The 15922-nt window shown below is 42.1% G+C and overlaps 1 protein-coding gene across 4 annotated transcripts in view; it reads right to left on the bottom strand.

Annotated features, from left to right (window-relative positions):
* Positions 1–4284: 4284 nt before the first annotated feature.
* Positions 4285–15922, bottom strand: part of acsf3 (acyl-CoA synthetase family member 3) — a 38048-nt gene continuing 26410 nt past the window's right edge. For all 4 annotated transcript variants that reach the window (XM_063474552.1, XM_063474576.1, XM_063474563.1 and 1 more), the window contains 3 exons: positions 10273–10407; positions 9940–10051; positions 4285–6243 (listed from right to left, as the gene is read on the bottom strand). In XM_063474552.1, coding sequence (XP_063330622.1) covers positions 6129–6243; positions 9940–10051; positions 10273–10407 — 362 coding nt within the window. In that variant the 3' untranslated portion in view covers positions 4285–6128. The remainder of the gene's footprint in view (positions 6244–9939; positions 10052–10272; positions 10408–15922) is intronic.

The raw sequence follows: 15922 nt of genomic DNA, 5'->3' as shown, positions 1-15922 counted from the left end.
TTTAATCAAGTGTATTTGATTAGCAGCACCTGACTGCTGCTTACCCTCTTAATTCATATGGAAGCTGTAAAGATGTACTTAGTTTTTCTACTTCTACATTAGTAAATATAGTGCAGTGGAGATCTGGCACTGTATAGGCGGTGTTAATTAGACAACTGTGTTGTGGAGCCCATGCTAGGTAAGCTAGCTGACCTTCACATGCACCTAAACATTGCTGGTTTGTTACCCTGACCATTTATTACAGTTATCCCTACCTGTTTGTTTATGTAGAGAAGAGTTCACTTGGCTTTTCATATTTATGTGGTATAAATAATTCAAAACAGGTGGTTTTGTGTTCATTTAACCAGAAGAGTGTGAGCTTGAGGGAGCTGTGCACATGGGCTATCGCTACACCTGACTATTGCTGGTGGTTGGAGGTGGCCAGTTGGAACATTAACATATTTCTCTTCATCTGGAAAGAATGAGTTTGTGGACATAACTTGATGGAAATCCTTCTTTTGAGGAGTAAGGCCTGTTTCAGAGGAGGGTATTTGTCTTGCTGGTGGGAGAATCAGAAAATCAGCTCCCCTGGTTCTTCACAAATTACAGTCTACTAAATAGTTGTTGGGATAATTCAGTCAGTGATGTGATGGACAGACAATCCCTTGAGTCACGCTGCCAGTATGGCTGAAAACATGTTGTGGAACATCACAGTGAGACTAAGATAATTAACAGATAGTAACGAGGGGCAGAGAAGAATAGAAAGGAAGTGACTGTAACGGAATAAGAAAGAGGGGGGGAAAAGGGCAGCAGAGAAAAGGGCAAAGAGAAAACAGCAAGTTGGCAGGAGTTTCACAGGAGCAAAGCCCGAGGCCGAGCCAGTGAGGTGTAAGTAGCTTCAGAATAAACATGAGCTCCATGTAAACAACAACCTGCCACTACAAGCGTCGGATACGCACCCACACAGGCCTGGTGGGGTTCTGGATTCACTGATGTGTGTTTTCATGTGTGTGTAGCGAACACTTGGGCGTCCCTGGGGCTGAAAGCCTTGCCTGTCATCCTCCCATCACTCGTCTCTCTACCCACTTACATCCATAAGCCTGTCATGTTGATCAAGTAGCCGCAGGCCCAGAGCCTTTTGTGACTGTCAAAAGTGTGCACGTGAATGTTTGACTGTATAATTATAACCCGATTTTCAGTCTGTGTCTGCAGCGTACAGAACAGAAGAGCAGCGAATTAAACAAAAAAAAAACTTTACCTTGAATTCAGAGGCTATTGTGTTTGTGTGACTCACTGCTTCAGTCTGACCTGTTTATTATGCAGTCAGAGTTGAGAGAGAAGAAGGAGGAACTTCTTTCTCCTCCAGATTTATTCATGATGAATGGCTTTCATGTTCAGAGCAGCATGGCGGCTGAGACTTCTGTGGAGTCGGAGTGACAGAGGATATGTGTCAAAGTAGGATACCATATGCACAATCCTCAAAGTACATGGAGCACATACGGTGTTGACCAAAGTGCAAATGCTGCGTTGCGTCAGAAAGAGCAAATATCCATTGCTTATTGTAAAAATCTGGCATGCCAACGCTCTGATTCAGACTATCAACACAATTAATAAAGTTAAGCTATATATATATTATAGTATATTTGCTGCCATTGCCAGTAAACTTTGGAACAGTTTTCTATAGTATCTTTCATATAAAATTTTAACTCCTGTATACTCACATTACTTTGCTTTTATTATTTTTGTTAATAAAGTGGCTTTCCCCACACACATTCAAATAGCACTTTATTCTATGCCTCTAAACTCCAAACTCCAGTGGATGCATAAGGAGCAACATGGGGCTCAGTATCTTACCAAGGACACTTTGATAAGTAGACTGAAGGAATGGCACCACCTCCTGAGCCACAGCCTATCATGATAGTTTTATATTGCGGAAATATGTTTAAAGAAATATGATACTGTTGTATCTGGAATATTTTTGTAAAGTAATCACATAATGTTTGATCTGCCCAAAAGCGTAAAAAAGACCTTGTTTCTCGGCCTTGACCAACATCCTGGGAAGCTGTTTCCTTCGCTTTCCAGTCTATATTCTGAGCAGACAGACGTGGAAATGGCCGAGTTGTCTTCTGACCTTAGACTTAGGAACAAACACATATCAGCCCATTTCCCAAAATGTTAAAACACTTTCTAATGGATTGAAAGGAAAGGTCTAGAGATGATGACATTAAATAACAAAAAGACTGGAGGTGGCAGAGTTGAAGATGTTAAGACTTTCATAACAAGTGGACAAGACGGGCAAGACTAGAAATGAATACATCAGAGGGACAAAGTTTGAGAGGTAAGGCTGAGATGGTTTGGACATGTGTAAATAAGGGATAGTGGATATATTGGACAATATATTGCTGGTAGAAGAGAAGACCACAGGGTTTGTGGATGTTGCGAAGCAGGACATGCAGAGAGTTGGTGTGACGGAGGATGACGCTCAAGATAGGGTGAGATGAAGGCAGATGATCTGCTGTTTCTAACAGATTACAGTGGAGTAAATCAGCAGTGATGTGCTGGAGCTGCACTCTGTTTCGATAAAAACTAACTTAGCACCTCTATGAATGAAAACAGTTTAATTCCCTCTTAAAAGGTGAGATGATGGAGAGCAGTTGATGTTGACCTGCTATAGCATAGTATGGCTATAATTCTGGAAAAAGAAAAGCTTTGTCACTTTTAATTTGAAAGTCTCAATATACACGATTATGTTGTTGATTTGGTTTAGAAGACACAACTGATTGCTTAAAGGTCTCCATCCACCCTGAAGTGAAGCTAACACTGCCTGCCATCAACGAGACCCATGCTGGGATAGGTTTCTGACGCAGTGATTCAATCATTGGCATTCGATTAGTGTACCTGATGCAATAAGAAAAGTTAATGTTAATAGGAAAAGGAAGCTAAATGTGCAGATAGGTTTACATAAAAAAGTGAAACTGTGACTAAAAAAGGGCACAATCAGCATAACATGAACTCTGTGTTAGCTTCTTTGTACCATCACCTTTGCCACAAACACTGTTTGTATCTCAAATACACAAACAGTCTCATCGGTGTCCCCCATAACCCACCCTCCTGGACCCTGGGGCCCAATAAGCAGCCATCTGCAGACAACCTCTTCCACCACGCTCCGGCAAACATGGGCAGAGTGCGTGTGTGTTTGTGTGTGTGAGAGAGAGAGGCAAAAAGGGGAGGTAGAGACAGTTCAAGGGCACGAGTACTCCATCGAGTTGAGTCCAGGGAATAGCCACCACCTTCCCCGGCCCCTCCCGTGTGTGCACCAGGTGAGCACCGAGACCTGTCCTTGGTGCTCGCCTGAATACACACAGTACGGTGTACTGATTACTTCACACCACACGCGCTCTTCAGTTTGAATTTGACCCTCTGCTGCTTCGCTGCAGCCTCCGTGTGGCAGCCCCAGCCTTCTTGCCCGTGGCCCCAGCTGACTCCCGGCTCTGGCGTGGGTGGTTGGGTGGGGTGGCGTGGGGATTTGGGGGCACTGAAGCTGTCCTCTGGTGCTCTTGCAGCCCTGCCTGCTCATCCATCCTAGCCTGCCAGCCCACAGATCGATAGCTCTGCTCTCTTAATCAGGTCTCTGGTGACTGTGGGCGGACAAGTGTGTGTGTGCGTGTGTTTCTGTGTGTGGACAGAAGGTTGTATCAGCTGGGGGCTGCACTTGTATTTCTTTCTATCTTCAGTCCTCTGACTCTTCATCACGACTGTTTATCTCAACCGTATCGCCTTGCCTCATTCTCCTCGTTGCTTATCGCCACGGCCGTATCACTTACTTCATGCCCTTTGCTGACTTTATTTTTTGCATATTAATTTCTTTCACCCACATTTTCACAGCTGTTGTTAGGAATCCAATCACTGTGACAGTCCTGCATCGTATTTTTGTCTTCTTTCCCTGGCTTTACTTACATCTCTTCACAAGCTCTCTGCACACTCTGGCGGCACGCCAGGGTTCATCCGAGAAGAGTCTCACAGCCGAGTCGGTCCCGGTACCACTGCAATTTGTCGTAACTCGTGATGAAGACAGAAGAGGTTAGACATTGTAGGAATGGAGATGAGAACCGATGAGAGGTGAGAAGAGCGAGCGGAGCGAGAGGGTTAGTCAGATGGAGTGCGGGGCATCCAGCTGTGGTGTTGTGCCTTGCTAGAGAATCCGCCTTCAGGCTCTCATTGCACCTGCATAGCCACAGCTGCACAGACACAGTGTAACACTCTTTGGAAAAAAAAACAGAGGAGGAAACAAAATAACTTCCAAAACACTTTTTAATTAAAAATTTCCAAAACTTTTTAATTTTCATATGAAAACTGTCTCTTATTCCAAGTGCATCAGTGTGTTTACAAAACTAAATCAACCCAACAGTGTTCATCGTCTTTCTCCTGATTTACCACCGCACCGGCTTTCATTTTGTTTAGTGCAGGTTTAATTAACCATGATCCTTGATTCTGGTTACACCACTCTACCACAAAAAGCTGTCATTGTGTATTCTCTGATCACACCATTTTCACCAATCAAACATCAGAATATTTCAATAAGAGCACATTTACCAAACGCTGCTTCTGGGTTTGAGCATTTTTTTAGTGGAGCATTTGAAAATCCTGGTCATCACGATCCATGCACACCACAGCTAGCTGTTCCCCTCTCATTAATGCAGATTGAAGAGCGGACCCCTCAGTTTCGCTGGGTGCAAAACACTTCACAAAGTGTTTGAAATTTCATATTTATTTTTTGTTTTCCAAGAGCTGCCACAAACATTTGCAACCGATTCACTTTTTTTTTTTTTTTTAGCTCTAAAAAGGTCCTCTACGCACCTTTCATTGTGGGAAAGTAGCATCATTTGAAAGCACACTCACAATTGAAGTGTTTGTTTTTTTATATGATAAGTACTTCAGTAGAAGACAAAGGGTCTTCTTTTTGATTTCTGAAGACAAGAAGTTCCCTCAAGTTTGAATCAAATCTCTTGGACCTAAGTCATGACCTGGATAACAGCAAACATGTACAGAAACACTGTTTATATCACACCTTTTTGAAGCTAATATGGCTAATTTTGTGTCGCTAACACTATGTCTCCTTGCAGAAGTTCTGTTTAATACTGCCCTAAACAAATATCAGACTGATGATTTCCACAGTTTTCCAATGTCACAGAAGAGTAAAAAGTGGTAGACAGTAAACATGTTTGCCCAGTGACTGAATGATGGCTGAATTTCTTTGCTGTTTGAAATCGATTCGAAGTACTTCCAGTACTACTTGCTCACAGCAACTACTTGCATTTAGTTAGTTACAGATTGCAATGTGACTCCACAGGTGACCTCCTAATGGGAGGAAACCTGTCTCCCAGCAATCATAGACTGACTGCACTCACTCTCAGAGAGATTGGCAAATAATTAATAACAGGGTGCAAACATATTGCAATCAATCTGCATCAGTTTCCACCAATGGGCACAAACTCTTTGTAACTGGGGACTTGAGTCACCTGGTTGCCAGCTGGCTGTATTCTGGTTACATAGTTAAATCACCGTAGCAACAACTACTTTGTGGAGGAATTTCTGTTTCAAACCTGCGAGGTTCTGCTTGGACTGAACGTAAGAAGTTAATGTGAATTTCTGTAATCTGGCTTTCTGTGTTTGAAGACAGCAATGTATTTACAATTTTTCCTGATATATCTGATTTTTGCATTTATTTGCCAACTTGACCCCATTCACTCGCAAACTGTGAAACTGGCTGTCTCCTTTGTATTTGCCATTTTATCAGTCTTGATGCACCAATGTTGTTTTGAACATGGCAGCTGATCCCAAGTGGTTACATACCTGTTCAAGGTCACGAGGTCACAAGTTCATTGCACACAGTCGCAAAACCTTTGATTATGATGTGCCCTCCGCTGTGTATTACATTTTACATATAAATTATATTTATAGTGTATTTATAGTTGCGAATAAGTTTCCTCAAATGTTAGCTTCCACGATGTTCCATGATGTCTTTATCTACTTTTCTGCCTCCTCTCTGTCTACCTGTGTACAGAGAGAAACAGCCGTGTTTCTCTCTGCTGATGTACACCTGCAGTTCTTTATCCAGGCACCTGTATGTTGTCATGCAAGCTTTCCAGTCATGAAAAGAATAGTCGCAGGAGGTCCTTCTTGTTGACCTTGCCCATCTGATTCCTTGGCATCTCCTCTACCACCACCAGGCCTGTAGGTATGGTGTAGGGTGCCATGTTCTCCCTGCAATAAACACCACTGTTAATATGGATGTACACACAAATATGCAACAACAACAACAAAAAAAGAAAAAAGAAAAAACAGCAAACAACTGCAAAACAAAGGCTAGCCCTGTGGCGGAGTAGTCGAGATAAGGAAACGTCCTTCATACACTCTGCTGTTCTTCTCCCTTAATATCCCCAATTCGCCTTCCAGACACAGACAATCCCCCTTCGTACAAAAACAATATAATCACTGCAAGATGAAATAAAAAAATAAAAATAAACAAATAATAAAAAGGGAAAACAGAAGGCTGTGATAATTAAAAGTGTTTTATTTTTTTCAGTTTTGAATGCCTGGTTGTTACGTCAAGTCTTGAAGCCCGGAGCTTTTTTTATTATCTTCTAACCTAGTTTGTTTGTTTGTGCGGACGCACGCGTGCTTTGGTGCGCAATCCAGTTGTGCGTGTGTGCGAGCATAATGACTGATATGACCGCCATCAAACATTTCTTTCAGCAGATGTCCGCGTGTTTCTGACTGAGTGAGTGAAGTGTGAGTATACACGCATACGTACACGTCTCTGTAACGGGGGCTTGCGTGCTCGTGTCGCCGATTTCTCCAGGGCAACGTTTTCCTGTGTGTCTGCGTGCACGGGTGCGCGCGCATAAGCCTGAGCGTTCGAGGCGGTGTGAGGCAGTGAGGGTGAGACAGAGATTCAGACTGACAGCTGAAGCCAGGGCACTGAAGAGTGAGCATCCATCTACTTGTTTATGTCTCATTTTATCTCTTTCTCTCTCTCCCCTACACCCAGGCCTCAGCAGAGGGCTGTGTGCTGGAACTGTCTGTCTTCTGGGAGGACCCCTGGCTGCAAACACTGTGTGTGTGTGTGTGTGTGTGTGTCTGTGTGTGTTAACCTGAGTCACAGGCAGTAGTTGTAATCTACCATACTGGACCAGCAGGCGATAGCAGTGGGATCTAACATCCATACACCATATGGAGCTCACAGCAGTACACACACTCACACACACACACTGCGCTCTAAAAGAATTCAGTGATGTAAATAAATGACACTGGTGGGTTGTAGAAAGTGTGGAGGACAAAAACAGATGGTGGGAAAGTGAAGAAAAGGGTGTAAAAGAGAGTGAGAGCAGATTTTTTATGAAAACAGAGTGGAGGAGATAAAAAAAAGACTGTTTGTGTCACTGCAATGTGGAGGGTAAATGTCACCAGTAACTGTCTCTAGCAGACAAAATAAACTCTGCTGACATTTAGGAAGCGAGGTGAAAAAAACAAACTGTTAGGTAGCAGGACAAAGTCCTCTGTAATAATCATTTGTTCGCTTCCTCCACATCTTCTTCTTTTTCATCTCCCTCATTAGTCCATCTCTGGCCTCTCTTTCTCTCACATCCTTTGCTATTGATCTGGGGACTTGAAGGCCAGTCACTGGGGATGTGTGTGCTGAACTGCTCAGAGACCTACACAGTCTGAATTAGGTGCCTCCATTTGGTCCACTAAACTACATATAATTGAACTAGTAGTTTAGCTTTCAGTTCTAAGGTCCTACAAATCAAGACATTTCCAGGTCCTGAAATTAGGTAATGACAATGTCAGATGAAGAACAAAACATGACATATTACACCATGTCATTATTTATTTAGCAAAAATAAAGTGCAATAACCTGAAGCAATGGTTTTCTGTATGACTCTATCAGCCTCTCACATTATTGTGGGAGAACTCATAGCCCTCATCTTTACAATGCTGCTTCAGTTTATTGAGGTCAGTGAGCGTTCATTCATGCACAGCTCTCTTAAGTTCCCACCCCAGTATTTAAACCAGGGCGAAGTATGGACGTTGGACCATTGCAATGCTTTCTTTGATCTTTTCAGTCATTCTGTTGCAGATTTGCTGCTGAGCCCGGATCCCTGTCCTGTTGCATGACTCAGGATGGGCCAAGCTGTCAGACAGATGGCCTCACATTTGACTCTAGCATACTTTCATGGTTGACTCAGTGCCATACTTGTTGAGTCTGCTCCTAATTGTACTGTCATGAACGTTAACATTTAACATGCTAACCGTTCTTCTTTTTTTTAAAGGAGGTCCCTTGTAGTTTAGGAGCAATTCAGGCAGTTAAATTCTTTTCTCTATTTAAATGAAGGTTTTTGTACCTTTTATTTTAACATTGCTGTTCTACTGTAATTGGACCTCATTTTACAAGCCCCACCCACTGTTTATTCATCTCCTGCAAAGGCACGGTGATTAATTCGTTAGCACTGCTTGTGCTCACACAGTGACAAAGTCATCATGCATAAAACATCCCGAATCTCAAATCACCATGGCCACACAAATGCATAACACTGACTACCTCTGCTGAGAAGGCCCGATTAGGAGGATTTTATTGCTACAATGTTACTTTTTGTTTTATATTTTATATATTTTTTATTTAAACTATTTCTTCAAAGCAGCTTTATAAAACTGGATTTCTTCATTGGGTAGTTTTATTTTAGATCAATTACTTCTAGTATGAAGTAATAGGTTAATTGCAAAGCTATGCCTTCAAAGTAGTTTCCCCAGCACTGAGCAGAACTGACAAAGAGCTGTGAAGATTGTCCTTTTAAATCAGCTTAAGAAGACTTAACAAAAACACGGTCCTGTAATAATAATGGGATACGATGCTCTTTTTGAAGTTTGTTTTTGTGGATTCAGGATGATGGATTAGTTGTAAGTTATTCAGGTCACAATCTCCACTGGTGGTATGAGCTTGGAGTCCCCCTGGGCTGCAAAGCACTTTTAAAGGTGGCAGGTGGTCCAGTGGCTAGTGGTGTTACATCTCTGTTTTTTCAAAAGCAACACTTTGCTTAAAAAAAAATCAAAGCTTTGCTGTTTAAAGTCCAACACCAGTTGAAACACCAGTTTAAAGCAATAAATCCATGTTTTTTCTCATATGACTGGGGTTCTCTCTGTAATACTGCAGTGTCTTTGTGTTACAATATAAACATTGTAAGACTGAACTGCTACTGTGAACTGGATCTCGATATATGTATAAAAAACTGAATAGAATTATTTTGCTCTATTAGACACTGAAACACATTTCCCAGTGATTTATAATGCTGTGAGAAAATCAGAATAGACCAGTCTCGACAAGTGTTAAAGTAAACTGCACAATTAGAATATTCACAATGCAAAGTCCATGTTTTAATAAAGTCTGCTTCCAGGCATATTTGCCTGAAAGAAATTACAGCATACATTTTCACGCAGTGTGGATGTTAATATCAGCATAGCCTTAGATGGTGAAGAATAGTACAGGTTTATGCAAAAATGTGGAAAATATCCCTATATGTAGCCTGTCAACAGCAATGTATTTGCTGGATATCAAAATAAAAGCAGGTATACACACAGTGACTTTCACCCTGTGACAGCTGGGATAGGCTCCAGTCCCCCCCATGACCTGAATTGGATAAGTGGGTAAGAGAGTGGATGGATTTTATGCACATAATGCTTACTTTTGTCTGCCTTACATGTTTGATTTGGCAGACTTTTTAAACCGGATGCCTTCTTGACTCAAGCTCAAAGGTGTCAGTATCTCCTCACCGGATCTTGCTCACTTGCTAGGTGAATAAACCACTACACCGGTTGGTATGTGCATAATAAGAGACAAAATTCATTAGAAAGCTCCAAAAACAGTGCACACAGTAAAGGTTATTCAGCTGAAAGTCACAGTACCTTGCCCAGGTCTTCAATTCTGGCAAAGTCATACTCTTGCCCCTCTTCAGCTGCACTACAGCAGTGACTTTTTGACCCCACGTGGCATCTGGGGCTCCAATCACAGCAACGTCTACAAGATTAAATATGACAAAAACATCAGACAAGCTGCAGGTAAAATTCAGCTACTCCTTTATTTTTGTCTTTCTCTACAGCAAAAGGACACCACACTCATTTTTGATGAGTTACCTTCAGCACATGCTGGATATTAACAGTGATCAAATGGTTGAGGTGCCGATTCAGGGCTTTAATTACATGTATCTTACAGTGGTGACATTACTTCATTCCACTTACCCGTGATGTCTGGATGAGCCAGAAGGTGACGCTCCACATCGAGCGCGCTGATCTTGTAGCCACCACTCTTGATGATGTCGACACTGGTGCGACCCATGATCCAATATACGCCGTCTTCATACACAGCGGTGTCTCCTAGAATACAGACAGGCCCATACAAGGAGGACAATGTGGTGTAAGGGAAACACAGGGAAAAATACAGTCATAATTTTCTGGAACACCATTTCTATAACAAGAAGTTATTAAGCCCAATGACAATATATATAGCTAAAAACAAGGCTGATAATGAACTCAATTAAAAAATTAAGTCATATTTTTTTATAGCTAAGAATAGGGAATGTAGGGTATGTAAACTTGTATCTGTGTGTAAGAGAGCGTGTGTTTGAGACACAGAAAGTCAGATAACAGTGGATGGATGAGTGTTTAAGTTGCCCCATCCTCCAGACATACATCCTCCACAGACCCACGCACACTCATACATAAGTTTCTGGGAGACAGGTGTGGGGGAAGGCGAGTACAGTATGTGGGATGAGGGGCGCAGCTGCTCTCGTGGATGACGAGCTGGGGAAATGGGTCAGTATGGATCAGTGGGGAGAGATTAGGGAGAGAAAAATGGACGGAGGAGGGAAGGAGAGGAAGCCTGAAAATAAGGATCAGGAATATGTTCCTTAGCAGAATTACACTGGGGCTGTCCACAGCTGAAAAAGAGAGTGGACGTAAGTGTGTGAGACACTGTGATTAAGTGAAGTATAGCGTTAAGGTTGGATGAATAGGTTAAAAGGTCAGCGAAGGTCAGGGACAGTTCAAATATGCAAAGTGAACCTTTAAGTTTTAAAGCCAGCTGTCATGTTAGAAAATCTGACTCTTTTTCACACATTTATTATGACAACTTTTCACATCTTCCAGTCTTCATCATGCTCAGCTGGGTTTTTTCTCTATCCAGGAAGTTGGTAGGTGGAGTTGGGAAGCTTGTTTGCATGAACCAGCAAGATGTGGGCTGAGCAGAGAGCAAAGTGCATAAAGGACTGCCATCTGGGTTATTTCTCTCTCTCTCCTTGGGCTCCTGGCCTCTTTTCCACAAAGACGCATGTATACACTTAGCCCTCCATTAAACACACTACTGACTGACGTGACTACTTGAATATCTCATAATTTCAAAACTGTCTGTGTGAAGTTTCTAAGCAAAGAGAAACTCTGGGAATTTCCTACTTTCTGCCAAGAAACAGTCCTCTCAGTAAATGCTCTGTAAAAATGCCACACTCTTGATTTTGTTCTTATTTTTTAATTAGCATATTCATTAGTGAGCTTTAGAGGTGCTTATAAACAGATTTAGCACTTTGTCCTGAGGATGTCATGGGCTCAGATTTTCACTACATGATTATTATGACCAAAAGAATTCTCATTAAGGACATTATTGTGATGGCCATAGAAATCTTTAATTTACTTTTCATGTGTTTAGCGTCCTAGTCACACAAAGCTGGGAACACCTTGGCAACTACCAGAGTTGGTATGGAAAAAACTGTAGTTTCCGTCTGGTTGGCAAGTGGTTGCTGGCAGTTGTTGTGAAACCAATTTCAAAAGCCTCAGTCACACAGGGCTTGGTCAGTGAACCCTCCAACATCCACAGGTTGTTAGGGAAGAATCTACAGGTACATTTGATCACAAAGAGGTAATACAGCCATGCCTTGAAAACCTGCATGTGATTGCTTTTTTGTGTTACTTTTCTGTGCATACTATACTTCGATATACCCGCTACACACGTGTCCTTCCGGTGTACTCTGCACCCGAGACTTAGGAAAAACACAACTTGGACACCAGTTGTTCAGTCTCCACAGCATCTGTGTACACAGCTTGCAAGTTAGTATAACCCTATCATTAAGATGCCACACAAATTATATATGATGTTACTGCACATGATATCACACGTTAGCCTTTCCTTTTGTTCCTGTTAGAGTAACTGGTTGCTGGCTGTAGCTTCATATTGATTACAGATTGGTGTCAGCAGTTTAACTCTCAGTAAAAAAGTATATCCGTTTATTCCCCAAAATGCTGAACAATTCTGAGGGACATAGTTGCACTTGTAAGCTTTACATAGCGCCCCTCAGCATGTCAAAAACCTGAGTGTTGCTCAGTTAAGAATATTTAAGTTAAAGCTGTATGTGTTTGCAGACTGTAGCTGAAAAATATGGAGTCAATAAAAGAAAACAACTGCACCTGCCTCACCTGGAATCAACACGAGGCATTGTAGGAGAGGGATTACATTTTGATGGTGGTCTGTTTTTACTGCCATCTTCCACCTGTCCTCTATTCCATCATTTAGTCTGTACTGCTAACCCCATATCCCTCCATCCATCTTACCTATACATCCATGTTTTCAGCTTCTCCAGTGCCACACAAACACAAACAAACTATGTTTTCTTACGTTTTCAATTCTATTTTTATGCTTCGTTTTTTTCTAACTACCTCTCAAACATCTCTCATCACATCTTCTGTTTCCTTCTCTCCACCTCTCTTCCTGTCTCCTCTTCCCCCCTCTTGCGTCTCCACCTCAGCATCAATAGAGGGCCCATCTGTTCCCATACATCATGCACTTCATTTCAGTTTATTAGCTGGGATAAATCATAAATATTTCATTATACATCACGGGCGGCTGTCGCCTGCACACCGACAATTTATCACCGCTGCCCTCTCTGCCGGCTTGCCACGGCGGCTATAAGCTTTCCAGTCTATTAAACAAGATTGATACAGTGTGTAAATTTAGATATTGGGAATTTCTTCACAGACCACTGCTCCGCACTGATAGGCCAGGGTAACAGGAGGGAGGAAAGGGAGGATGGAGGGAGAGGGGGAGAAAGTAGAGAGGCGAGCAGAGGAGCTGGTTTGGTGTTAACACCACTATCAGGGTAGTTACAGTTTCCCCTCTTTAAGATGAGGGGCTAAAGAAGAAGAAAAAAAACGCAGAAATAATTTGGTTTCAGCCATGTAGCTCTCTCATCTTATGCAAACAGATATGGAGAAATGAGCAGTTTACATGCACACTGATAAACTGTTTGTGTATCCTGCGTGGCCGTGTGTGTGTGTGCAAATTGAAACAGATAAAAAATACAATAAAATCAGTACATCTAGCTGTAGCGTCAAGGAAGAGAAGCTTCATTAACGAAGCAAACCCTGACAAAAGGGTTTGAAAAGCAACACTCAGACAACATAGTTGAATTGAGTTTGAAGTACTTATACAGGACTCTTTGACCTTGTCTCTTTGAGGAGAAGGAAGTAACGAGGGATAGAACAACATGTTTGGAGAGACGCACAAGTGGGAATAGCGATTGGAGAACACAGACTGATAAAAGAGGAAAGAAGGGCGGGAGCGGGATTGTTGGGAACTGTGTTACTAGGACGTACATTTACACACACAAATATACACACATGCGTACTGTATGTACTCACACACAACACACGCGTACGCACACACACGCACACAATCACTACTTCAGGCATCAGAGACTCTCCGCCATTATGTGTTATGGCGTCTGAGGCAGATATGGCCGAATGGCTTTCTTAATTAAAACGATAAGAAGCCTAATTGCACTGGGCTTTCATCTCATTCTGAGGCATTAAAGAAAGTGAAGGCACACAGTGTGAAAAAAAGAAATAAAAATAGATCAAGAATTTAACTGAGGATGGAGGGTCAGAGGAAACTTCCACAGTGTCTTTCAGAAAACCAGGAAAATGACATTAGAGGGTTTTGCAGAAGCAGAAAAAAACCCATCAAATTATTTCAAACCAATAACAAGAAAAACAGCATCGTGAGGAGAGGTGAGCTACGAGCAGCTGCAATATTTCCAACTATTTGCCAAGATTACAGTAAGGCAGAAATTGCCTTTGGAAGGTGACTCATTTATTTTAACAAAAAATGAATCACTTTCATTCTTGCTGTGATATTTTTGCACAATAAAAATAAGCTTTTGTCGGTGATATCCTTGACATACGCAGGAAAACCAAACATATTATACTGAACAAACTGTAGGAAAAAAAGTGGAGAAATGAAGGGGAACAAACATTTGTAAAGTTAACTAAAAAAAGCTGGTGTATGTTTTTGACGGTATGATACAGTTGACAGAGCTGATAGACACTGTATGGACAGGCTAGGGTTGGTCAGGGCCCCTTAGTTCAGTCACATAGGCCTGCAGTTGCTAGGGAAAAATGTGTATTCTGAGATTGGCTGGCAAGTGTTTCCTGGAGATTGCTCGCTGTTCCCAGGTGATCGGCTGCAAAGTGGGTATTACACCAAAAACAGAGAAAGTTTTTGTCTTCAGAGTAAAAGTTGTGCCTCACCACTACAACCAACACATGCCAAAAGCTGCAACTTTCACTTTGAAGGCAAGCATTCTCACACTTTTCAGACTTTCACTACCACGCACTATGTGGTAATGAAACTGAGACCAGTTGGTATCTTCCATGCAAACTGGAGGTGATCATGTGCTACCGAACACAGCAGTTTCAAAGCACAGTTTCACTAATAAACCGCAGTAATCAGGGATTCACTGACATCTGTTTAGACCTTTATGAATGATCTCACAGAGCTGCCAGTAACCGCTGGCTGCCACTTACAAACCTGTTAGGGAATTCACATTTTTCTGTTGTGGTTGCCAACAGGTCTTACCACTTCATGAGAACAGTTTACCCTTCTCTGTCTCAGTATGACTGTTGGTGTGTTCCTAAAAAAGTTGGAAGTTGGAATTTCTGAGTTCTCAGTCAGAACTGGAATCTGGAATTCCCCCTCGACTCGGATTTCCCACCAGGAAAGTCGGAGAAGACCCAGCAACCCCGAGTTAACAATCCAAGATGGCGGCACTGAACAGTCATAAAACTATAAAACTGTTCATCTGCACTGCCAGCGTTGTGTATTTATGACTGCCTAAATAAGCAACTGACCAGCCTCCATCCATAATGTGCTCAGCAGTTTTTAAATTAAAAGTATAAACAGAAACAAGTATTATGATCCTATTTTTATATAGGATTTTATAATCCTACTTTTACTACCATTTTCTGGAACATGCTAAATTGGGAGTGATGTCACTCCTGAGTTGTGCCCCAGTGCACAAAGCAAAATCCTTAAAGGCATGTTGGATGAGTGTGGTGGTGAAGATGAACTTTACTGCCCCACACAGACTCTTGTGCAACTCCACTGAACATCTTTGGAAGGAACTAGAATGGCGAACGCAAGCCAGGCCCTCGTGTCCAACATCAATGTCTGTTTGCTCTTCTGGATGAAAGGTTACAAAATCCAGCAGGATGGTGTCCCAGAATTGGGAAGCTGTTACAGATCCAAAAGGAGGAGAGGGGTCACATCCAAATTTGCCTATGAATTTAGCCATAATGGGATGCCATAAAAGCTGCTGTAGGTGGCTAAATATTTTTTTGTATGTTGTTATAGTTCAAGAAAGACAAAGCAGTAAATTAAGGGCACGTTCACAAGGACATGTAGTTATGTTTCACTAAAACTGAACTTAATGCAGTTTACTCAGCCTGGAGCTTAAATTTAGTCCAGGAAGGACAGGAAAGGCCCTCCTGCACAGGGTTGCTGTCTCAACCCATCGAACAAACTGTTTGCCTCTCTTGCAGAGTACCCACTCAACAAACACTCAGTGAT

This window comes from Pelmatolapia mariae, linkage group LG1, assembly GCF_036321145.2.
Source record: "Pelmatolapia mariae isolate MD_Pm_ZW linkage group LG1, Pm_UMD_F_2, whole genome shotgun sequence".
NCBI classification, from domain to species: Eukaryota; Metazoa; Chordata; class Actinopteri; order Cichliformes; family Cichlidae; genus Pelmatolapia; species Pelmatolapia mariae.
The sequence above is the reverse complement of the archived record's forward strand: the minus strand, read 5'-3'. Positions and strand labels throughout refer to the sequence as shown.